A 24,100-nucleotide genomic window follows, 5' to 3' on the forward strand; every position below is an offset into this window, starting at 1 on the left:
TCAAAACATCCATTTCCCGGATTTTATTCCAGCACAGAATTGCTGCAGAAGCTTGCTAAATTTGAACCCACAACGTCTCCTGGCTCTTTGATCCGTGGCCTGGGAGAGAAAGGAAGTGCCTTCAGAGGCTGGTCATCCCCAGGTCCGCTCTGAACTCCGTGAATGCAAATAATAATTAGAAAAGTCTGAAGCGCACTTGCTTTCATTGCCTGACATTTCAAAAGGCAAACCTATACATATATTTTCGTATCCCCATCACCGTACAATTTTGCCGTCTAAACTTTGACAGTTCTATTATTGCCAGTTTCTACAACTAAAGCTTACACTAAATAAAAAGAAGAAGAAGAAAAGTACAGGAGTGTCTCTTAACAAATATTTTTCCTTCCTGCCAACACTGCTATTTATTGTCCCTGCTGGGGTGTTTACAGCATTCGAGCAGGAAGAAAATGTGTCTGCAAAAGGTAACCTGCTGCACTGATAAGCTGAAAACTTTTTAAAATATGAAACTTCCAGGAGGACCTGCCTTGTTCTGCATGATTTCCTCACCTCACTCAAGCTTTGTGTGGCATTAGGGCAAGTCCATCTAGGTGCTGAATTTTGTAGCTGAAAATCAACATGGATTAATGGATCACCTTCTACAGAGGAGGCAAAACATTTTAACAATCTCATGGTTTAACATAATAAATTGAAGAAAGATGCCTACTGACAAATAGTCTACTCAATACATTTGTCTGAACTATCAAGGCAGGAAGTTACATAACAATTTAAAGCAAGCCCCCAAAATCACATAAACAGCTGCGAAACACATGTGTGCAACGCTGATGTTGATTTTGGTGTAAGATGGTGAGTCTTTGTTTTTTCAGTTAAAAAATTGGGGGGGATGGAAACATGTTCAAGACTACCCCATCTTAAAAGCAAACGAATAAGGGAAAACTTAACCTCCCTCCACTCTGTCTCCTTCCAGAACTGTCTGTCTGTCTCTTTCCCTTCAGTAGAAACTTCCAGAAAGAATTACCTCTACTCACTGTCACTATTTCCTGACCTTCCTCTCACTCCCTAGCCACCTCCAATGGCCTCTAGTCCTGTCTACCCCTCACTCCTCCAATCTGACTCTTGTTGAAGTCAGCCCTCAACAACCATCACACCGCTGTAGCCAACCGTCTTTCAGTCCTCAACCAACTAGAACTCTCAACAGAATTCAGCTCCATTGAGGAACCCCCTTCTACTAGTCCCCCCAACTCTGTTGAGGAACCCCCTTCTCCTTGACTTTTAGGACACGATGTTCTACTGATTCTCCTCCTGCCTCTCCAGCTGCTCATTCCCCAAATCTTTCAGTTGGCTCACCCTGACATTCCAGCCTTTCAGTGCTCTGTGGTGTTCTGTTTGGGCCTCCTTTCCCAACTCCCTCAGCAGTGGCTTCCGTCCGTTCTTTTCACTTCCATCACTCATCTCCATGACAGTGACTCACAAAGATCTATGTCCAACCCAAATGACTCCCCCACATCCCTGACCCATCTGATCTTCTGAGACTAAGCACTGAACCCCGACCAAATCAAGCTCATGATCCTCCTTCCACACTAGTCTCATGTTCTGCGTCTATGCCAAGGCTCTCCAGTTACAGAAGCTAGAGTCTTTTTTTTTTATTTTATATTTTTTATTTATTTATTTTTTGGGGGAGGGGTAATTAGGTTTATTTATTTAATTATTTATTTAATGGAGGTCCTGGGGATTGAGCCCAGGACCCCCTGCGTGTTAGGCATGTGCTCTACCACTCCGCTATGCCCTCCCCCTGGAAGCTAGACTCTTAGGACTCATCCTTGACAACACCCTCTCCTTCCCTGGAATACCCAGCTCAACATCTGTCCTGTTGGTCAAACCTTCTAAACCCACCAAGAATGCATCCTTTCCAGTCTCCACTGCATGACCCTTGTTCGCGGTTGTCTTTAGACTCCACCCACGTTACTTCCTCCATGGTCTCTCCACTCCGCCCCTTGCTCTGCTCCTGACCCACTCTCCTGGCACAGCCACAAGCATCTAACAAGAATACAAAGTAAAAGTTCTGTCAGGATAAATTCGACAATTCTGAGAAACCATCATGTTTCTTTTCTTTTCTAATACTTGGTCAGGTTTTAGAATGGACGCTCTCTAATCTCCCTCCAATTTATTTGCGGGGCTTTTAAAAAATTTTTTTTGGTTTTGGTTTGTTTTGCGGGGCAGGTAGTTAGGTTTATTTGTTTTCTTTAGTGGAGGTCCTGGGGATTGAACCCAAGACCCTGTGCATGCGAGGCAAGTACGCTACCACTGCACTATAATAACAGCCCTTAACTGTGGTGTTTTTGTGTGGTCTTTGGCTGATAGCTTTTAAATTATTTTTTTACTGATTTTTAAAAATTCTTCAGAATTTCAGTTCTCTATGATTAAATTTTCAGAGCTAAGCTTTCCTTACTTGATCGCTCAAATCAGATTTTTAAGATTGTCCCGCTTAAAAATAGTCCTTTTGAAATGCTGAGTATGTGCTCTCTAATGATGTTTTTATTGGTTTGATGAGTGTTTCTCTTGGTTATTATTATTTTAATTTTTATAATTAAAAAGTAATTCAATGAACTACTCAGCCATAAAAAAGAATAAAGTAATTCTATTTGCTGCAACATGGATGGACCTGGAGAATGTCATTCTAAGTCAGCCAGAAAGAGAAATAAAAATACCGTATGATATCACTTATATGTGGGATCTAAAAAAAAAGACACAAATGAACTTGTTTACAAAACGGAAACAGACTCACAGACATAGGAAACAAACTTACGGTTACCGGGGGAAGGGGTGGGAAGGGATAAATTGGGAGTTCAAGACTTGCAGATACTAACTGCTGCATATAAAATAGATGAACAACAAGGTCCTACCGTACAGCACAGAAAACTATATTCAATGCCTATAATGAAAAAGAATATGGAAAGGAATATACATATAAATGTATAAAAGAATCACTATGCTGTATCCCAGAAACTAACACAACATTGTAAATCAACATGTACTTCAGTTAAAAACATTAAATAAAAGAAAACTGGCAATTAATTCGTGAGTCAGAGTGCACTCAAAACATTCTGTTTGGAGGTTTAACTTATGGACAACAGCACATAGGATGCTGATATGTTGTTGTTTTAAAAAATAAATATGGGGTAAGCCAGAAAGAGAAATAAAAATACCATATGATATCACTTATATGAGGAATCTGAAAAAAAGACACAAATGAATTTATTTACAAAACGGAAACAGACTCACAGACATAGAAAACAAACTTATGGTTACCAGGGGGGAAAGGGGTGGGAAGGGACAAACTGGGAGTTTGAGGTTTGCAGATACTGACTACTATATATAAAATAGATAAACAAGTTTCCACTGTACAGCACAGGGAACCATATTCAATATCTTGTAGTAACCTATAATGAAAAAGAATGTGAAAATGAATATACGTATGTACATGTATGACGGAAACCTTATGCTGTACACCAGAAATTGACACAACATTGTAAAATGACATACTTCAATAAAAAAAAATTTTTTTTAAAGTAATTCAGTGAAGGCAGGATAATCTAAAATTATTCTTTGAGACAAACTGTAGTTTTCAAATGCTAGCTCTGGTGTCTAACACCAACAGGTGTTTTGACTCTACTGACATGATTCAAAATTTAGCACTGTCTTCCTGTGTCTTGTTCCACATACTGCGTTACAGAAACTTGACACTGTAACTTTGTTTTGAAACTTTGATGGTAATTTTTTCTCCAATATTTGAAGAAATTTCAAGGTAATTTTTTAAAGGCCCAAAATGAAGGGTCAGAAAGTAAAAGTTCATTGGTTTCTTTTCTTCTTTCCTTTCCAAATGAGGTAGACAGCTTTATGTGAGGTCCAAAAGACACCTCTTGAATGATAGTCACTTGACAGAGTACCCTTTATAACAGAAATTTTTTAAGTGAAAGGAAATTAATTTAAAATCCGATCCTTAAGCTTTTCTGTTGCCATTCTTCCATTCCATGTTTGGGCTAGCTCCTACTGAAACTGTGCTGTGGTGTTGCTTTTCTGAAATACATGGATTTGATGCTTTAAAAAACCTGACTAGACTTAATACAGTTCTGAAATTCCAGCCTGAATCTCCATACACATCAACCTGAAATCTTTGGAGGAAGTCAGTGGCTCAGATGGCCTTCTGGGAGCAATGGATCTCACCTTATTTCTGACAAATTGATGAGAGCTTGATGGAAGAAACCAAACGTTTTCCACCCAGTCTATTGCTAAAGGCAGGCCTCGGTCCCAGCAGGGCTCCGGAGGCGGAGTGGAGAGCGTTACCACTACCCCAAGCCCTTCATGGGAGTCCTCGGTGGGGCATCGCCCGTCCAGGGCCTCTGCCTGGCGTTCCGGGAGTGTGGTCCACGAATCTTCCCTTCCGTGGGAATGGGGTCCTACCTCGTCTCGGGATTTGTGATGTCGGGGAGAGTGATGTGTTCACAAGACCAAAATACAATCAACCTAGGGATCCTGCGCAATTCTTCCTCTGTCACTTACCCTCCTATAAGGGTCTTCCTGTCTCCCTTGGCGAGGAATTGCGGAAATCTAAAACCGACCCTTTTCAGCACTTAGTGGCATTCAACAGCAGAGGAAAGAGGTGGTTAGCAAGGACAATTTGCTCCGTACCAAACCACCAGTCCGCAATTATCAATCAGTGCGGTTCCACTCTGTGTGTGTGTGTGGAAACTCCGGAGTCTACAGAAGCCTCCGATCAGCTGAGACCAGAAAAATCAGAGGCATAACTTAAATATGATATTTTCCCCAGAGCACACACTGCTTGTCTTGTTAGTTGACTGGAGAAAGACGGGCAGTCGTGCTCAGCAGCTGAGCGAGAAAGGAGACAAGCGTTTCGTGCACCTCGACCCTTGGGAGGAGCGGGTCCCCAAGGAGAGGAAAGGCGGGAGGGAGCCGGGGGGGGGGGGTGTCAAGGCTCGGGGGCGGGGCAGCCCCTCTCGGAGTGCCAGCTTTATTTGTTAGCCTGCTGGGTCCAGGCTGGGAAGTGCACACTCAGCAGGGAAACGGGAAAAGAGACTGGCGGCAGTTTTCTAAAAACAACATGGCTCAAGTCTCGGCGTGTGCCCCCTCGCTCACCCCGCGGAGGCACAGAAGGGTCAAAGCCGGTCCCCGGAGAGAGCGCGGCCGCGCGGTTCCCACCAGGGAGGAGGCGGGCATCCGCGACTCCAGGCCGCCCCGCGCTGCGCCTCCCGCTTCGCCGCCTCTGTCAACCTGCCAGGTTCGGAAAGGCGCTTCTCCCCCCGAACCTTGGGCTGAGGTCGCACGGGGTCACCCCAAGTCTGACGCTGCCGCTCGCCCTCCCTGCGCAGCCGGGGGCCGGGACTGGCGGGGGCGCGCCGGGGACAGAGGGGAAGGCGGGAGGAGGCGTCGCGCGCCCGTGGGAGCCAAGGGCCTGGGCTTCCCTCCGCGGCGCTGGCTCCCCGGGGTCCGCGCGGGGCGCGCCTGGCGCCCGGTCTCGCCGCGCCACCGCCCCTTCCGCTCCCCGCAGGCGTCCGACCCCGAGCCTCCGAGTGCCACCTTCCTGCCCCGCGTCCAGGGTCGGAGCGCCGAGGAGGAGGAAATCCGCGAGCGCGAAGAGGCGCTCGGGAACTGGGGTGGGGGGCGGCCAGTGCCCCCCCCCAGGGGGGGTGGCGGGTCTCCAGCTCGGGGGGCTGGGACGCCTGGGCGCGGGCGGGCGAGCCATGGGGTGCAGCTCCGCGCGGCACCGGCCCGCCTGCACCCCCAGGGGCGCGCGTCACCGCGCCCGGCCCTGACCCGCGAGCACGGAGCCCTCGCTTGGGGCCCGCGCGCCTGGGGCCGCCTCTCTCCCGCCCCGCCCCTCGTTCCTCCGCCAAAACCCTTGACCAGAGTCTCCTCGCCAACATTCCTAAATCTGTTTTGCCAGCTCTTTGCGCCAGGTAGGAATAAGGCCCTGCTTTCGGGTGTGCACAGAAACGCCGGTCCCAGGAGGCGTCTGACCTTTTCACCTTCCCCACGAACTCCTTCCGAGGGGGGTGCGCGGGCATTTACCCTCTCAAGGGCGTGAGCGGCGGCCAAAACCTGTTTGTTCCCTGAAATGTCCTTGCTGTTCATACCCGCGGAGGCCTTCTGCAGCCGTTCCCGGAAAGCCCTCGGGGTTGGAGCTGGGGGGCATCCAGCCCACAGTGAGGACGCGCCGCCGTGGGAGGCGGGGGTGAGCAGGAGCTGGAGGGCCGGCTTGACAATGGCTTGTGTCCGGAGCGGGCCCCCGAGAGCCCTGCCAAGAGCAGCACCTCGCCCCGCGCCCCCGCCCCCGTTCTCCCTCCCCCAGGATGCGCGGGAACCTGGGCCGCTGGACCCCTAATCTCCAAACCCCAAGCACCTGGGCTCCGAGTCAGGAGGCTGGGCGGGGTCGGGCGACGACTGCCCCCTAGCTGGAAGGCGCATCACCTCCCACCCTCAGGCGTCCCCTCTGCCCCGAGGAGAGGGCACCAGACCTCTGGTAACAATGGAGCCCGTGGCGCGGGGCGGGCACCCAGGCACGCTTGGAGTCCAGCCGTGCGCCCCGATACCGGGCAGAGAGGCCGGGTGGGGCTGCAGCCCAGCCTCACCCGCGCGAGTCTAATGACTCCGCTCTACGTGGCAGCGACACTGCCGACTCTCGCTCGGCTCCGGGGTGTGTCCCCCACCCTAGCCGAGCTATCCCTGGCCCCTCCAGGCCTGGCACGCAGGATTCCGGGGTGCCCCGCTGCTCCTCTCCAGGTCGCGGGCCGGCCGCCGCAGGCGCCTCCCGGGGGCTCAGAGTTGGGAGAAGCGGTTGCCACCTCCCCGGCGCGCCGCACGCCCCGGCAGCCGATCCCCGAGATCCCGGGATAGCTGCCCCACTCTCCCCCGGGGTTCCGAGAGAGCACGCCGAGGGAGGCAAGCCTGACCCTGGTGCGGCCACCGACCTCGACGCCCCCTCCCTACACTCGCCCGCCCACCCGCCGTGGGTGCAGCCCCGGGCGCCTCCCTTCCCGGGGAGATCCCTTCAGGGCCTGCGGGAGAGGCGGACAGACGGCCGGGGCACGCACACGGAGGGAAACTTGTTCCCTCCTCGTCTCCTGTCAGGCAATTGCCGGCGAGCCTGTGCGGGGAGAGGGGCGGGAGGAAGCGAGGGAAGGGCTCCGGGAGGGGAGGGGGCGGAGGCGGCGGGGGAGGCGGGGGTGCAGTTGGTGAAACTCCTCCGTCTCCCGCTCATCTTTTCATTGCTCGCCCCTCTCCTTCGCGCAGACACCCCGGACCTCCCCTGGGCGCCAGCTCCTCGGCTCCAACCGGTCCAGAAACAAGCCGGTTTTTTTTTTTTTTTCTTTCTGGAAATTGGCGTTAGTGTGTTTCCCTCCTCCTCCTCACCCCCCCCCCTTTTTTTTGAGACATGGCCCGGGCAGTGGCTCCTGGAAGAGGAACAAGTGTGGGAAAAGAGAGAGGAAACCGGAGCTAAATGACAGGATGCAGGCGACTTGAGACACAAAAAGAGGAGCATTTCTCTCGGATCCAGGCACTGCCTCGCCGCTTCCCTTTCTCGGAGACGGGCTGAGTATTTTACAGCTCTGGGCGGAGTGGGCGCGCTCCGGACTGCGGAGACCGCCCCGGCGCTGTTTGCCCGGCGCGTTCGGTTCTCCCGCGTCGGCCCGGGACCCGGCGAAGGAGGATGGAGAGGGGGCTGCCGCTCCTGTGCGCCGCGCTCGCCCTGGCCGTGGCCGCGGCCGCCGCTTTTCGCAACGGTAAGTGACAGGCGGGGGCGCGCGGGGGTGAGGCCGGCTCCCGCTGCCCGCGCCTGGCTGCCGGGGATCCCCGGGCAGGGCCGCCTCCCGGGCGAAGGAAACTTTCATCCAGGCGGAGAAAGAACGAAGGGAAGGAGAGCGGTCGGTGCCGGGCAGGGAGATTTCAAGTCCTCCGGCTCCCGCCTGAAGTTGGTGGTTTGGCTGCTGGGGGCTTTGCCTGCCTCGGTTACCAGGCGGAGCTGCCTACCTTCCCCGATCAGCACACCAATTATCTTAATATTGTTTCCTCCCAAAGGCAATTAGAGCAGACTCCCTTTCAAAAATCTGATGGCTGTTGAAAGTTAATGAACGCTTCACCGGGAGAGCTTCCTGGTTCCCCCGCAGCTCCCCTGAGCTGCCTCCTCCGGCGGGTGCCTGCGGGAGGCAGCGGTTTGCTGGCGGATGGAACTCCCTCCTCCGCTTGGCAAAGCGGCCCTGCTCCGCCTGGAGTGTGAACGAAAGTTACCGAGTGTCAATAAATGAATCTGATATATACGGTGGAAGGCACCAGGGTATCTGAAAATTCCGAACCTAGTCGCTGCTTCCACTTAGCTTTTTAAAACCACTGACTGTTAAGTAAATGGAAGACCGTGCCGGGTTATAAACAGTATCTTGTAACCTAAATAATGTGTTTTAAAATGGGATCTGGTTGTAAGCACGTTTGACTTAACGCTGTAAAGTAGGCGGAGGCCAGGGAATGGCATTAGCTTCACAGTAAGTCTTCAGCAATTATTAACTAATTATCAAATATTTACTTTTGTCTGGCTTAGATTTCCATCAGCTTAATTAGAAGAACAGGCCATCGCTGCTTAAGGTGGTATATTGTTTTAATAAGAGATGGCGAGTGGAGGCGTTCATACAGAGAGGAATTTAAATCACATCTTTACGATGGAAGTTAATCTCTCTAACATGCTCTTTGGAGGTTTCATGATTGAAGCCATAGATTTCCCCAACAGCTACCAGTGTTCTAAAAGATATTCCTGGAAGCAAAACACATACGCGTGCGTTCACACACACACACAATTGTGAATGTGGAGTTCAGTTTATTAATGAGCCTGAGTTGATGGCATCTTCCTATAATCTGGCAGGGAATGAAATAATACTCGCCTCCAATTGAAAGTGCTCAAGTGGTTAGACTTTAGAAATTACAGTAACCCAACCTCTGCCCTCCACAGCTCCAGAGATTAAATCGGTGGAGGTGTTCACAGGATGGGTTTGAAACCTAATGCAAATAGCTTTCAGACTTTAGGTTGTGAATTCCATGTGTGTGTGTGTACTTATATAAGAGATATGTATATTTCTTAATTTTCTTAGCAGAAAGCTGACAGATGCTGAGAAACAGCTTTAGTCAGTGGCTTGACTGGTCAAAGCCATGTTACAGTGCCTGCAGTGACCAGAGCCAGTTAATGCCTCTGTGGCTTAGCAGACCTCTTAAAGCCATGTCCACCTCCTCCGAGGACCAGTGTCTGCTAAATTAATTCATTAACCTTATTTAGGACTAATGGTCCAGAATCATTAGAAACTGCTCTTTCTTAATCAACTGTTAGAGAGATTTAACAGAGCCAGAGAGTCTAGGAGTCCACACTATCTTATTACACTGTCACTTTCTCAGAAGCCACAGATTAAAGAGCTCTGGTGTGGTACCCAGTCCACCTAAATGTCTTCTGAAGTGACTCTGTCGAGTGGCTACAAGCAGAGCTGTTTTATTTCACTCCTCTAACAAATGCCAGACATGGCTATGATGTTTGCACGGAGCTGGAAGAGACTTAATGAGATGGGGCTCCCTTTCCAAGTTTTCCGCACATTTAAAATAATGCAAGAGCCTCGGCCGAATCACATAACAGAGTCCCATACCATCATTAGCTGAGATTCTGAACTTCACTTACACTCTTTCTTCCTGGCAAACCCTGAGCTTCCAAAAGCCAAGGCAAAGGAAACCAGTGTAAGGCTGCCTCCAGTCTTAGCAACAAAGTCAAAAACATCAGGCCGTTGAGAAAAACAACATAATGTATATCGTCTTCTTTTTAATTTATGGGAAATGATTTCTGTAATGCATATAGCTTTATGCATTTTTGATGTGCACTTCATCTTTCATTTCCATTTGACCTGGTTTTCCTGTAATAAAATTCCGTAGATTTATAAATTCATGCTGAGAGCGAAGAAGGCCATTCTCTTTCCACAGGGAATCTATTAGATGCAATATTAAAATCTATATATACCATTACTGCAAATTTGTGATTGATAGGCTTATATATTTCCCTGCTTTCATACCTGTACCACTTACAGAGTTTCTGCACCGAATTTTTATTGCTCAAAATTAAGCGTCAATAAATGTGGCAGCATTTCAGGCTGAGGCTGTCCAGAATGAAATTCATCATAAAAAGTGACAGTGAGGGTCCATGCTGAACAGTCAGGCAGCCCAGAGACTGGTTTATTAGGCTCTCAGTGAATCACTTCAGCATTTGGATTTTGGGAAATGAAGGCTCAAAGCTTGTTAGATCCCCTTTGCTAGTATGTGAGCATGTCACTTACCAGATGTGACACCCAGACCTCAGTGGGGTGGAGTCTTTTCCAACATGTAGGGTGATTAGAATTAATGCCATGGAGTGATTTATTTTTCTTTCTGCCCGGTGACTTTGATCTGGTCTCCAAGATGGAGCAACTTTACTTGGAGCACTGGAGCAGAATTGTTTCTGCTTCACCAAATCTACTTTGTTCTCTGATGAGCTGGATCTCCAGAGCAGAGATAACTCAAAATCACTTAGATTTACGGGCAGATAAAACAAGAACAAAAAAGGTTGGGCTTTAAGCCAGCTGAAGTCCTGGGTGACAGTCCCCACTGATCAGTGACACAGACCAGGCTTATCATCAAAAAGCAACACGAGGGGTCGAAGAGCATCCTTTTAGCCTCCTTCACTTAGAACTTGCTACTTAATGCGATTACACTTCTGGGGGGAGAATTAAGTCTAGCAGAAGCTCCCTGGGGACCGTGTTAACATCCATTGAGGGGACTTAATGCTTTTAATGCTCGAAGACCTTTTCTAGGGAGGGAACTTGGTGGGGGGCAGGGAGGAGGAGGGGGTCCCAGCTACGCTTTAGTCCTCTTTCCTCCTGAACCAGCTTCCTGAGATCAAAGACTTTCTCGGTGACTAGTTGCTCTTGGCGCCACCTGAGGGACCAGCAGGGACCTCTCGGAGTTCCCCTTCAAAAGTTATGGAGTGCTTAAGACCCGGTCATTTATATGTAAAGCTAGAACACCCAACTGGTTGTCAGGGCAAGGTGGACTAAAATATTATTTTTATTGCAGATAAATGTGGCGATACTATAAAAATTGAAAGCCCCGGCTACCTGACATCTCCTGGTTATCCTCATTCTTATCACCCAAGTGAAAAGTGTGAATGGCTGATTCAGGCTCCGGACCCATATCAGAGAATTATGATCAACTTCAACCCTCACTTTGATCTGGAGGACAGGGACTGCAAGTAAGTGCGGATGTTTGAACAGGGGGCCACAGCACCACCTAGTGGGCGCACGTGTCTATGGGGAAAGCGGGAGCCATCCAGGAGGCCAGATCATGTGCCAATGGTGTGGAAATTAAATTATGTTAAGTGATTTCTGAGTTCCCCAAACCAGGGAGATTATATTTAAATGCGTAATCTCTCATGTGCTTTTTCCTGTGGACACTTTTGGGTTTGGAACTCTTTGGTTAGGAAACCTGTATATGGGTTTCTTTTTCTCCTGGGAAGGCAAAGAATTAGAAACCCAAACTCTCACTTGAGTTTTTATGAAATATTGTGGGTCACTAACATAAATTGCATTGGCAGACGGTGAGGTTGGTGGGGTTTTGTTTATTTTAGCAAATCTGGGGTGCGTTTTATGACTTAAGAACTGTATTTGTCTTGTTGAGTTTGACATGACCAAAACCAAGTGTCATTGAAAAGAAGCAAGGAATATAGGGTAAGTTTGATGAGGGATTTTTAGAGTAAGTTAATGTCTGTTAGTAGACATTAATAGATCTAATAGATTAATGTCTATTAGTAGATTAAAATCTCTTATGGAAATGCTTAAAAAAAAGTTCATGCACAGTGAATATCATGGCACTGGAATATGAATCCGTGTTTTATTCATGTGGTTTAGTCTTCCTGTCTCCTGTGGTTAAGTGACTCAAGCATCAATTTATGCAGGTTTCATTATTATGAAAACATTCTCATGAGAGAGACAGTCTAAATTACACTTAAAATGATCACTTTGCATGAAAGCCCTGGTGTGAGGGTTTTGCTTTCCACCGTTGGGAAGTGTGTTTTAAGATCGTGGGCAGCAGTCCACTCCGATCCAGAGTGGCTCTTTTCCCTGGACATCCAGCAGACCACCTGTCTCTGTCTTGTCCACGTCATTCCATTCTGTGCACGCTGCCCAGGATGTATTCTCCAGAGACCTGAATCTGAGTATTGATCTTTAGTGACAGCTAGGTATTAAAATAGTTTTAGCAAAGGAAAATCGTCTGCTTAAACCCTACTTCTAAAGTGCTTCTCAGGGACTGATCTGATCTGTTCACCCAAGTTCTAAAATGGGTCAGTTAGATGTAATTGTGTACAATGTCTGTAGGATATAAACATTATCCTGCAGGCGGATTCATTATTTAAAATATTTTCTTTGCAAACACATAACCCTTTTAGAGAAGAACAGAATAGTATGAAAATGTTCCCACCTGAAGGAAGTCCTCGAGAACCTGTCGGGTTGGTGGGGGAAACTAGTTTTTCAGGGTTAGTGAAATGAGGTCATCTGGTTAATTGAACATCTGGTGCTTAGAGAATTAGCATACAATTATATACTGTTGATCAATTTCCACATAATCAGCATACACGACTGCGCCAGTGAAATCATGCCGATTTCAATTTAATCTTTGTTCTGTGATTCAGAAGTGCTTCAGGGTATTATATTGACTTTTTAATCTTGTGTGAAAGTTGCCATTAATAGAGTGCTCCAGTAACTGCTTGGAAACAGGGAATTCATTCTTTTTTTTTTTTTTTTTTTTTTTTTTTTGGCCAGTATTCTGTATGGCGGTTTTTACAATGTCAATCACCTAGACAGCCTGGAGACTTGTTTTCTATTTCATTGTATTTTATTCTGTTTTATTTTTTGCTTTTTGACAATACTTAAATGCTATAAGAGATATTTTAAGGAACTCTGGTAAAATGTACTCAAGTAATAACATTATTCTTCAAAATAAGGTGCTGTTAGAGTTCAGTTAACTCATGCTTACTAGTAATTCCTGATCTGAAAGTCTTGACCTTGTGTGTGTCTATGTAATATAACAGTTAAAGAATTCAGAATAGTCAGTAGTTGTTAGCAGCGGTGTGCTGGTCCGTGCTTAACCACTGGAAGTCAGGAGGTATAGATCAAGTGCTGATCTGTAATGTTTGCCAATTTCTGTAGTGTAAATATTCCTACCACGGCCAATTTCAAGCTACCCACGTGATGTCATTGTGCACAGACTTGCAAAAACACGTGCACGTTTGCTCCGTGTGAGCTAGGTGTGAGCGGTTCTAGCGCCCAGCTGCGCAGGAGGGTGAGAAGGGGAAGCTGATTGCTTGAGTTACTGTGTATAAAGTGTTCACGAGTGTCTGACACACAGCAACCCTTCAATAATTTTCTGACACATCCTGATATGAAGTAGAGTATGGTAGGATGGAGGAAGCAACTTTTTTGTTAAGTGTTGTTTTTTAAAGATGATAAGAAAAAAAAAAGGATAATTACAATTCAGAGGGAAGGACCTCATTACTGATATTAACAAGGTATTCAAGAAAATGACACGGTCCAAAAAGATTGTTTCTGTAACGATAACAGTGAGTTTTTGGTTTTGGTTTTCAATGATGCAGAGTAAGGTATTTTTTAATTGTAGTAGAGTTTGTTCTCCTTGAAGGTGGATATATTTAGCTGATGTAGTCAGTGGAGATTATGGCCCTGGAAAATGTCTTCATGCCACGTTTTCAAGTGTTGGCTACCTGATCGTTTGATCAATGAAAATGCCAAAAATGATACTGGAAGACCAACATTGCTGTCACTTATCTTTCCTGACTGGTCCACACAACTCTGTTGTGTCTGCCACTGTTGAAGTTTGCGGTTGAACATTCTCCAAAGGTGGCACGATTCTTATTTCCTTTTGTAAAGGTTGTGAGAAGAAACCACAGCTTTAACATCTACAGGGGGTTAGAATTCCCTAAAAAAACAAAAACAAAAAGCAAAAAAAAGGAAAACACTAGAAACTCCTTAAGTATCAGTTCATTGACTTCGTAAGTTGTTGGGTGTGCAAAAGTAAAGACTTTTGGCTTTTGGTGGGATGGGGTTTTTTTGTGTAATTTATATTAGGCTGCTTCCAAAAACGTATTTGATATGATACGTCACATTCAGAGAACCAGTACACTTTCAGTTATCATTTCTGTTAAGAATAAGCTGTTTGTTTTATTTGCGATATTAACATCTTTATTATCTGTCTAATGGCAGTAAAAAGCACTTCCTGTGCCAGTGTCATAAGTAAGATAAAATAGGGTAGTAGATAGGAAAGCCCTCTGAAAAGTGAAGAGGTCTTCTCAAAAGAAATTATCATTATTATGGTATCTTTAACAACTTGGTGATTGTTGGAACATTTGGACATATGAAACGAAGCATATGTCAAACTAAATATATTCACCTAATAATGGGACGATCTGCATAGAATTCACTCTGAATCTTCTCTTGAAACTGTCAGCATTTGTGTAGTCAACTTCCACAGTGTGAAAGCTCAAGAGATCGATTCCTTCACACATTTGTTTATTGAAAAACATCCCAGAGACCCAAGTAAACAATTTTTTTCTGAGAGTGTAGGCATGAGTAAGTAATTAAATAGAGAAATTGTGGTAGGAAAAAATCATTTTTATTTACAGTTTATTGTTTACTTCATTAAAGTATTTTTTCATAATTTTAGCCATACAATAAAATGCACAGTCACAGCGTTTCATGTGGATAACACCAAGACTGGCCCAGTGCAGGAGTAAACGGTGCTAACCTGACAGAAAGCTTTTGATGGTGGATATTTCCCTAAGTTGTATGAACGTGCGAGTTGAGCCTGATAGCTTTAAAATTCAACAGTGTATATTTATGCCAGCCCTGAATCAGGTCTCATTACAAATAAGCATTAAAAACATAATATAATGCCCTGAAATTTTTCACCTGAACAAAGGTGGGGTATCAATCAGTCAGTGGAGCATTAGAGCGTCCATCTGTGGGCCAGCGTCGTGCTAGGGATTTCTAGCTAAACATACTGCCTGGTTTGTGTTGTGATGTTGATACAAGAGGCAGCTACAGGTGGCTACAGAATGTTCTGAGTGCAGGAGAGGCTGTCGAGGGGGAAGCAGGAATGTGATTTCTCTGTTTTGCACCAGCCATCTCCTCCATGTGGGCGAAGGGTCAAAGCAGAAAAGAAAGCGCAAGCTACCAAGCATTTGTCCGAAAGCAGTGCTCCCTGTGCGGTGAGGGTGGTTTCCGCATTCCCACTGAGCTGCTTGGGTCTTAACTCCACTGGGTTTCCTTCACTGGTGAGGCTGCCATCTTGAATCTCATAAAACTTTATATCTAGAGCATAATAAACAAGAATGTCATTGATACAGTAGTTAGAATTTATGGAGCTTTTCCGGTTTCCCAGCAGTGCAAACTATCAGCATGATAATTTATAATGGTTTGTGACAAACACCGCTGTGCAGAGAGGTGTGTGGTTACATTCAGATCGGATGTCGTCATCGGGGGAGCAATAAAAATTTCACAGACGTTGGGTTAAAAACATGAAGAAAATGAATGTGAAGCTCCAGAAAGAGAGTCTAGAAAGGTGGTGGTGATGGGGGGAGACGTGTGGGCTGAGTGACGCGTTCCCGACTCTGCTGCCTGATTGGTCGGGGCTGCGCGGTAGGGTTTCAGCAGGACACACAGCTGATGTCACAGAGATGCTTTTCAGTCCCTAATTTAGATTTGTGGTCTCTTCTTTGTGGGCGAACCAATAAATACATGACTTTGTCCTAATTCCATCCAATCAATGGAAGATTTCACTCTGCTAACGTCATAGGAAGTTTAATCACCATAAAATTGTAATTAAATACAGGTGAAACTCAAGTTTGGGGATTTTGTTGGAATAAATCACACATTGCATCTTTTTTTTTACTTTTTTTCTTTTTTAAATGGAGGTACTGGGGATTGAACCCAGGACCTCACACATGCTAAGCAGGCAATCTACCACTGAGCTATATCCTCACCCCATTTAATGCTACTTTTAAAATGACCTAAGTTGTTCCATACTTTGAAACCCTACTCATTTATGTTCATAGACTATAAGCTCACTGAATGAAAACTAATCTGCCCTTAGTTTCTCAAATCTGATTATTCCTGGAAGTGTAATTAATTACACAATGGGCATTTCGTCTTTTGTAGGCAATTTGGGGGATGTAAGATTCATTTTTAGTTTCTCTAGTAATATCTTTTGTTTATCTTTACTTACTTGTTCAGCATGGATTTTTGCATTAATTTATATATATTTTTAAATTGCATTCAGATGTTACTTATCTTGATATGTGAGTTTTTGGTACCTGAGGCGAGAGTGTCCCTCTGTCCTAGTCTTGGGTTTTAGAGCATCACTTAAACCAAAGCAAACAAAGACTTTGTTTTACAGGAAACAGTGGGGATTTTATGCCAAAATACTTCTCTTTTTTACATGAAATCTAGAAGTCTATTAAATTATAATCTATATCTAGAAAAATACACCAAGTCAGTGTAACGTTTGATACAATTTTACAAAGTGTAGAATTTGGTTCCGTGGTTATGTCCACGTCACCAGTGCAGAGCAGACATTTCCAGCTTCCCAGGAAGAGGCCCCCTCACCTCCGCTTCCAGTCTCTAACCTTTCGCCCCAAGGACAGCTGCCATCCTGACTTGTAATATAAATTTTTTTAAATTTCAAAATCAGGCAAATTGCACCATCAGTCTTAGAAGTCTATAGATCTTTGAAGATCACCAAACTCTTTGGAATGGAGACAGAAAAATGCATACTCTTCCTTTTCTCATCAAAAATCAGAATCCTAATGAGGCATTTTCTGATTTTTGCCGGTGACTCCTGCAGAAATATCTGGTATTTATTGCTTTGACTGCGATTATGTTAAAATAAAGTTTGGGGTCTGGAGCCCACTCTCTGTGCAAGGCAGATCCTGAGCAATCTTCCTTCGCTTTCTTTTCCCTCATCCTTTAATTTCAATCTGCAGTAACTTCCCAGTATGGACGATGTGAGAGACACCACCATCAAGCTAAATTCAATTTAAAAAATGGCTGAGTGGGTAAAAATGTACTCTTCTCAGAACAGCGGAGGTCAAGGTTGCTGCCGCCACCTGTAGCATCCCTGCTTGCCACTCAGACAGATGATTATCTACTTTCTTCCTTTCGATTTTTGCCCCCATTAGTGCTGATTTAAGTTCAACAGAACCCCAGTGTTTCATACAATTCATTCCCTTTTTCATTCCTTCCTGTAAGCAATCCCATTTGATTCTCATTTACAAGGTGGCTGTGTGTTGGGTGTTTCTATAATTAGGAAGCAGCAACCTTGGTGAGAAGCCGAAAGAGACGACGAGTTGAAATCTTATCCAGTTGAATCAACACAGGCGGGGCATTTCCAACCAGATTTCCCTTTGGGGAGGAGGCACTTCAAAACTGATCCAAGTGGGACTTATGCCGGCAGCCGGCGTGCGTCTTCTCAGCTCCCTTCCTTCCAGCATAAAACACGATCCTTGCACACGTGCTGACACGCTCGGCCAGAAACACACACACAAACACATACATGTGCGCGCATGCATGGGAGGGAGGCTACAAAATGAACTGAACTGATTGTCCTTGTCATATTCACCAATGCTGATCATTAAGCCTCCAAGAAGAACAAGAGGCGAGATTAGTGTTCAGATCAGGTTCCAAATGCCTCTTAATTGAGTGTTTGTAATCAGTCCTGATTGGAGGAGTAGATGACTTGGCAGGACATCGCACCTCCAGAGATCTTTGCTGCTTTCCCCGGGTTGATGATGCCGTGTCCAGTATCCAGGTCAGTTAGGATGGCAGAAGGTCGGGGTAGCTCTCAAATGGGCTGTGACACACGCCGAACACATTATGCTGGTTTATGGCTGAAGTCATGCAGTCTTTCCAGATAGCTTAGAATGTGAGCTCCTTTCAGTGCGCTCGTTCAGAATTCTGCTCAATTCTGCAGAAGAGTGGAGAGGAAAAAAAAAAAACTTTTGGCTTCCGTCCACTCAATTGCTTCATCACATGGTTTTTCTCCTCCTCAAGCCCAGGTCTGTCTTGTGCACATCCTCTATCTTCCTTATGGCCAAGATGTTTTTTCTCCTCTAATTTAAATAATCAATAGAGTGTTTATAGAGTGTCAGGTCCTCACTCTCTGGTCCCCCCTGTGCTCACTAAGCACTCTGTGTTTTCTCTCACTTGATCTCACTCAGTCTTCCTATTGCCCCATTTTGCAGATGGTAACACAGAGGCTTAGAAAAGTTAAACTAACTGCACCCAAAGGCTCAGCTGCTGCATCAAAGAGCTTTCCATCTTTGTGAGTGAAGGTGCTTGGGGTGTGCCTTTCGGAAGTGCCCATTCTGATAACATACTGCCAGATTCGTTTTTATTCAGCAGCCATGTTCTTCTGTGAAACACACAAAAGTTTGACTCTAAAACGGCTCATTCTAAGGAAGGACTTAATTTTGAAACTCTGGGTTCAGGTTTAGTTAAGCGCCAGTAAAAACTGTACACAGAAGCTGCCCACCCACTGGTGATTTTTCCACCAAGTTAACTTGCCTTAACTCAGCAATGAAATCCTAAGGAGGGTGGTTGGGGGGGTGGTGGATATCTAAATTCTGGTTCCTTTGGTTGACGAAGTCTGAAAGTACAAGGCACATATAAATACAATATTTATTGGAAGCCTAGTAACCAGCCAGCACCAAGTTCCCATGTACATGGTTGGTTCAAGGGACAAACGTTGAGAATCAGATCCCGGCAGGTGCCAGATCCTCGCCAGCCCAGAAGGAAGAAGCCTGGCTTCTCTTCCAGACACCACTCATCTGCTCAACCTCAGGCAAACAGCAGGAAAGTCTTCCTTTCCCACGGCTCCCCTGTGTGTAAAATGTCCATACTTGTGTTGGCCACGGTGTCTCAAGAGTTAAAGAGAGAATGTTTGCTCGAGACACGGGGTTCCTGTGAGAAACAGAAGAGTGTTTTTTGAGAAGAAACAGATGCTCCAGAGTGTGTTGTTTTTATCTGGTCAGATACTGGAGCCAGCAGCCGGCCAGATTGGAGGTGATGGCTCGTTGCTCCGGAGAGATTGGCGTGTCACTGGTGAGCACTGCCAGTCCCGTCTGAAAGAAGACACTCCACGTCTCCCCGTTCACGTTCGTAAATTTCTGTGGGACAGCCAGAGGTGGCAAAGGCCAGTCAGTGCAGTCCCGATTCCAGCTCCTTGTCTGACCCTCCAGCCAGCGGGTGCCGTGAGCGGGGCAGCCGTTGGGTGAGATACAGGTAGTCCGTGAAATGGCATGGGAAAAATTGGGATGTGGTCAAAATCTTAGTCCTGGCTACGTGGCTTTAAAAAATTAGAAGCACTAAATTTCCAAATTTAAAAACCAAAAGAGCACGCCCTTTAAGGACACGGAGCCCCACAGACTTGGTGGCAGCGCATTTGACTGGGTCTGATTAAAGATTATGTGGTCTCTCGGGTGTAGGTACACCTGGCTGACTGAGACCTCTGTTCTCCCTTCCTCTCGGTCACACCTGTCTGCCCAACCTGGGGAACTTGAGGAAGTGGGCATTTGTTAGCAGATATGGTCACAGAAAAGGCAATTGTGATGTGTGAAGGTGCACATTTCTGGAGCCACTCTTTCGAAAAAATGACAACCAATGTAAATAACACATTGCCATTCATCTGAGTCTGTCTGCACCTCTGTTCTCACACTGGTCTGCTCAGGTCCCTTCTTTGTCCTGTAACTGGTTGGTGACTGTAGGTGACAGTGTGTCTTCCCTTTGGGTGGCCGCTCCCTGGATACAGAGGTGGTGGCTGCATTGCAGGGCATCTGGCTGGATTCCCCCTTCCTCACCCCCACCCCCCTGATCAGAGACATCAGAATTTGCATTTTGGAGCTTCTGGTCCCCAGGAGCTTGTCTGGACAGTTTCAGAGAGCAGGGCCAGGCTCTTTGGCACACACAGCCTGCCCCTCTTCTATGATGTTGGCCCCACTGGAGCCAAATCATCACCAAACCTGTCTTTGTAGCATCTACACGGGGTGGCCCATCACTTCAGTTTTTCAGCGCTAAGCTAAGGGTGGGGCTTCCTTCGCACTGATTGAATTTTTTTTTTTTTTTCAAGAAAAACTCTCGCCTCTTCCTCACCCTTTATTCCAGTGCCAATTTCTCTGTCCCTGGCTGGGGACACTGTGGAGTCACTGTGAGGCTCTGCTGGTTGAGTCCTTGAAGACACAGCCTCACTTCCGTCTGTATCTTGAATCATCCCTGATGGACGGGCTGGTTCATTAACACAAGCTGGGGATTTCTGATCGTCAGGGGACCGTGTTAGCGGCTCCCTGTGACAAGTGTTCTGCGGAGCATAGGGACGTGGGTCCTGATTGCCGCTCCGCCACTCATTCCCGTCCATGAGAGGACACAGGCCATCGGGCTGGGTCACCTCCCCTGCCCGGCTGGGTCAGGGCACCCCTAACACTGTGCTTTCCACAGTGGGAACCAGTGGGGCTCAGGAAGACGCGACACCCCAAGGATCGGTGTCGACCCAGATGCAGCTTCAGTTCATCTTTTTACTTCTCTTTCTGAAGAAAACCAAATGCCTGCCTTCTTCGGCCTCAGTCTCAGCGGCACAGCGTGGATGAGATAATGGAGGTGGAAGCAGCTCAGGGATGCGAGAGAAAGACGTTAAGGAGAGCCCAGGTCTCCCTCTAACAGGAAGTGCGTCCGCGGGCTTTGTTCCTTAAAATAAGTTCAGACCATAAACAATAACATCTCCATCCTTGGGAGGAGGCACTTATAAATATCTCAGGAGCCCTGCACACGGCCGCCGCGGGGACACTGTCTTGTGCTCGGCGCGTGTCCAGGCAGCCAGAATTTCTTTTTTTGTCGTTTTGTTTTTTCGTTTGTTTGTTTTAATGGAGGGACTGGGGGCTGACCCAGGACCTCGTGCATGCCAAGCACGTGCTCTGCCGCTGGGCTAGACTCCCCTCCCCTAACCCCAGAATCTGTGGATGTTGCTATCATAAGCTGGCTGGGGAAGTGTGTTGTAATTGCAGTCTTCCAAAAATCTAGACGGGTGGAGTTTCTGGAAAATTCAGGGAAGATGCTATCTCAGTGTCACAAACTTGATCATAACGTGAATGACTTTTTTTTGTTAAGTCGTTACTTTTCCCGGCACGCCTGAGTCCAGTCAGATGGTAGCCAGGCCGGGTTTTAAGGCAGGAGCCCAAATCCTGGTGGCGCTGACTGGGGATGTCCGGTCTTCCCGTCAGTGAAGCCAACCAGGGCCATCATATTTGTGTCCAAGAAAGCGGACCCTGTATGGATTTTGTGTTATAAATTCATAGGGAGAAGCAGCTGGGAAAATAAGTGTTTTCAGGTTGATGGTCCCTCCCACTCCCCCCGCCCACCTCTAGCAGCCTGGGGCCCTTTGGCCCGGATGCGTCCTCCCTCCTCTCCTGGTCATGACAGGTTCCCCAGTGGTGGGGGGTTCTCAGTGGCCTTGATGAAAAAAGCACGTTCGCAGGAAGGCCCTCGGGGCAGAGGCTGAGAAGGGATTACCATTTCAGTTCCTTCTCGCCACCTCGCCCTGGGAAAGGGCCTTATCGGATACATTTATGTCTGCAGCCTCCCAGAGTCCTCCCAGCCCTGCTTCCCTTTCAGTGCCCACAGCTGCGTGGGGCTGGGAGCTTCAGCAGAAGGTGCTGGCTTTTCCTTCTTGGGGCCACGTGGGCCTCTGCGGTCACATAGATTCTGTAGGACTTTCCACTCATGAGTGAAAGAAACCCTCCTTGGACCTATTACCCTTCAAACAAAACTTTCACCTCTCCCTCCCTTTCCTATTACTGCTAAGGGCTTTGAACACGGTGTCTCCACCCCAGAACACCAGCTGCTCCTTTAACCCTTCTCAGCGTAATTCCTGTCCCGTCCAGTTGACTGAACTGCTTGCCCCAAAGCGCTGGCCTTTCCTCGCTTCAACCTTTGGTTGGTCTTCAGCCTGGGAGCTGTCTTCTCTCCTGCGTCTCGTCGTGCTGTGCCACCTTGGTTTCATCGCCATTTCTCTGGCCACTTCCCTGGCCACTTCCCTTCTTGGCCTGATCCTCTTCCCCTCCAGCATTCCAGGAGAGGCCTTGGCCAACATTTGGCTGTGGCCCCAAATATCTTCACCCCGGAATTGCCTTTTTGAGCCACTCAGCTCAGATTATTCCCACATTTCTGTCCAACTCGATTTGGCCGAAGCCTTGGACTTAAACTTGCAGAGTCTTCCCGGGTGATGCCGGGATGATAGACCATCACCCCAACCAACCATCCGGGTCGACATCTTCCCTCACCGATAATTTCTCTCCCTCCTTTTCTTCCTCGTATTGATTCTTCCCTTTTCTGCTTATGCACATTCGAGACTCTGGGGTGTCTCCTGATTCCTCTTTGTGCCCCAAATAGTCAGTTGAAGGCCTCTAAATCATGTGTCTCCACGATCCTTCACGGCCATCTATTCTGTTCTGTTTCTCCTGTTACCGCTCACGTTCTGACACCTGTGGACCTATCCCTAGAGCTGTGGCTCATTAAGGGGGCTGTCCCCATCCTCCCCCATGCTTAGGAGCATCGAGAGCCCCCCGTTTTCCCCTTGCTTCCTCTGTGATGCTCAGCCTCTAAATGTGCGTTCAGCTGAACTCAAAATTAAACCATGTAGCTCCCACCTGCCTCTCTGGTCTTTCTCCTGTGGTTCCCTTGTGTATTCAACCCAAATGGCCACTGTGGAGCTCTTCAGACTCACCCTGCTTCCCGGGGCGTCTCCTTCATGGATGTGTGAGGGGTGAGTGCCCTCCACATACCCGGCTCCCTGTCAAAGTGGTACCGTCATCTGGCTCCGCCTGCAGTGACGAGTGCTTGGCAAAGCCACACCTGGTCACCAACTAGCAGTGAAATGTGGCCTCTCTCTCTGCCCTCGGAAGCCCCCAGGGCTGTGTTTATGCGTCATTCACGTTCTTTACGTTCGTCCGTATTTTGTCGTGATCATTAATACTTTGCTGCTGTTCCCCCAGCTAGCTGGTCAGGTGCTCAAAAGCAGAGGCCGCCGGCGGCTCCCGGCCCTGCAGAGCCTCGCCTGGAGCCTCACCTGTAGCAGCTGCACAATTAGTATTTGCTGAGTGGAACTGGCCGGCTGACAGCCCTCCCGGTGTGCTCACCCAGTGCGGAGGAGCCACGTCAGTGTCCCAGGAAAGGCTCTAACTTAACCAGACTATAGCAATCCACACTTACTCTCATTTCCATGGTAAACCCTTCATTTTCCTGGCTTTCCTCCAAAAGCCTCAACTTTGAAAAGCCTAGCGTTTCTCTGAGTGAGTAGCTTTAGCTAAACCTCCAAAAGTATGCGGAGGTGTGGCTCGACTGAAAGCTTTTCTGTCTATTTTTCAGTGGTCTCCGTAATCAGTTTTGGAGTTAGAGGCATAAAAAGTATTAACCTTGTAGGCATATGTCCGGATTGCTGAGTATTTTCTGACATTCTCACAACTCTTGGGACTCTGTGTCACAACTCTGTAAACTCTGTCTGTTTATATTCATATCTGGGCTCACATCCAAACCACCTTTCCATAAATTTAACACCAATAATTTAGAGTCTTCTTCCGTTCCAGCTGGCAACCCCAATAAATGCACAGGTTAACTTCACAGCAGACTTGCTGGGGAAGATGTATAAACGTGAACTTCTCCATTAGAGAGGGCGACACGGGGCGCGGAATGGTGTTAATATGTGTGTCCATGTCACCAGGCGAAAACCAAGCCCTGTGTCTTAGAGCGGCCACAGAAAGATGCTGTCCTGGAGACGAGAGAGACTGAGGCGGCCCCGGACAGTGAGGAGTTTCAGCTGCTCCCCTGGCTCACACCTCTCTCACCGCAGAGTGCACAGTGTTTCCTTCTATTTTTTTTTTTTTTTTTTTTTTTTTTTGCAACTCCACTGGGACATGAACCCAGCT

General features: G+C 47.2%; 2 protein-coding genes across 5 annotated transcripts in view; both read left to right on the forward strand.

Moving 5' to 3' along the window:
* The first annotated feature begins 4,974 nt into the window (after positions 1–4,974).
* Positions 4,975–7,551, forward strand: LOC116661533 (translation initiation factor IF-2-like). Its single transcript, XM_032473816.1, has 3 exons — positions 4,975–5,293; positions 5,564–5,972; positions 7,306–7,551. The coding sequence occupies exons 1-3, from the start codon at positions 5,117–5,119 to the stop codon at positions 7,515–7,517; spliced, it is 798 nt and encodes a 265-aa protein (XP_032329707.1). The 5' UTR covers positions 4,975–5,116; the 3' UTR covers positions 7,518–7,551.
* NRP1 (neuropilin 1) overlaps positions 7,254–24,100 on the forward strand; it is a 136,423-nt gene continuing 119,576 nt past the window's right edge. For 2 of the 4 annotated variants that reach the window (XM_032473812.1, XM_032473814.1), the window contains exons 1-2: positions 7,254–7,796; positions 11,143–11,317. In XM_032473812.1, coding sequence (XP_032329703.1) covers positions 7,724–7,796; positions 11,143–11,317 — 248 coding nt within the window. In that variant the 5' untranslated portion in view covers positions 7,254–7,723. The remainder of the gene's footprint in view (positions 7,797–11,142; positions 11,318–24,100) is intronic. The other 2 variants (XM_032473813.1, XM_032473815.1) reach the window with 1 other exon arrangement.

The sequence above is a fragment of the Camelus ferus genome, chromosome 35 (assembly GCF_009834535.1).
Source record: "Camelus ferus isolate YT-003-E chromosome 35, BCGSAC_Cfer_1.0, whole genome shotgun sequence".
In the NCBI taxonomy this organism is placed as follows: Eukaryota; Metazoa; Chordata; class Mammalia; order Artiodactyla; family Camelidae; genus Camelus; species Camelus ferus.

Excerpts from the sequence above, each read along its gene's own strand:
- LOC116661533 (XM_032473816.1), top strand. The coding sequence starts at position 5,117 with ATGGCTCAAGTCTCGGCGTGTGCCCCCTCGCTCACCCCGCGGAGGCAC. Across the intron at positions 5,294-5,563 it reads CGCCTCTGTCAACCTGCCAG|GCGTCCGACCCCGAGCCTCC; the intron begins GTTCGGAAAGGC and ends CGCTCCCCGCAG. Across the intron at positions 5,973-7,305 it reads TTGCCAGCTCTTTGCGCCAG|ACACCCCGGACCTCCCCTGG; the intron begins GTAGGAATAAGG and ends TCCTTCGCGCAG.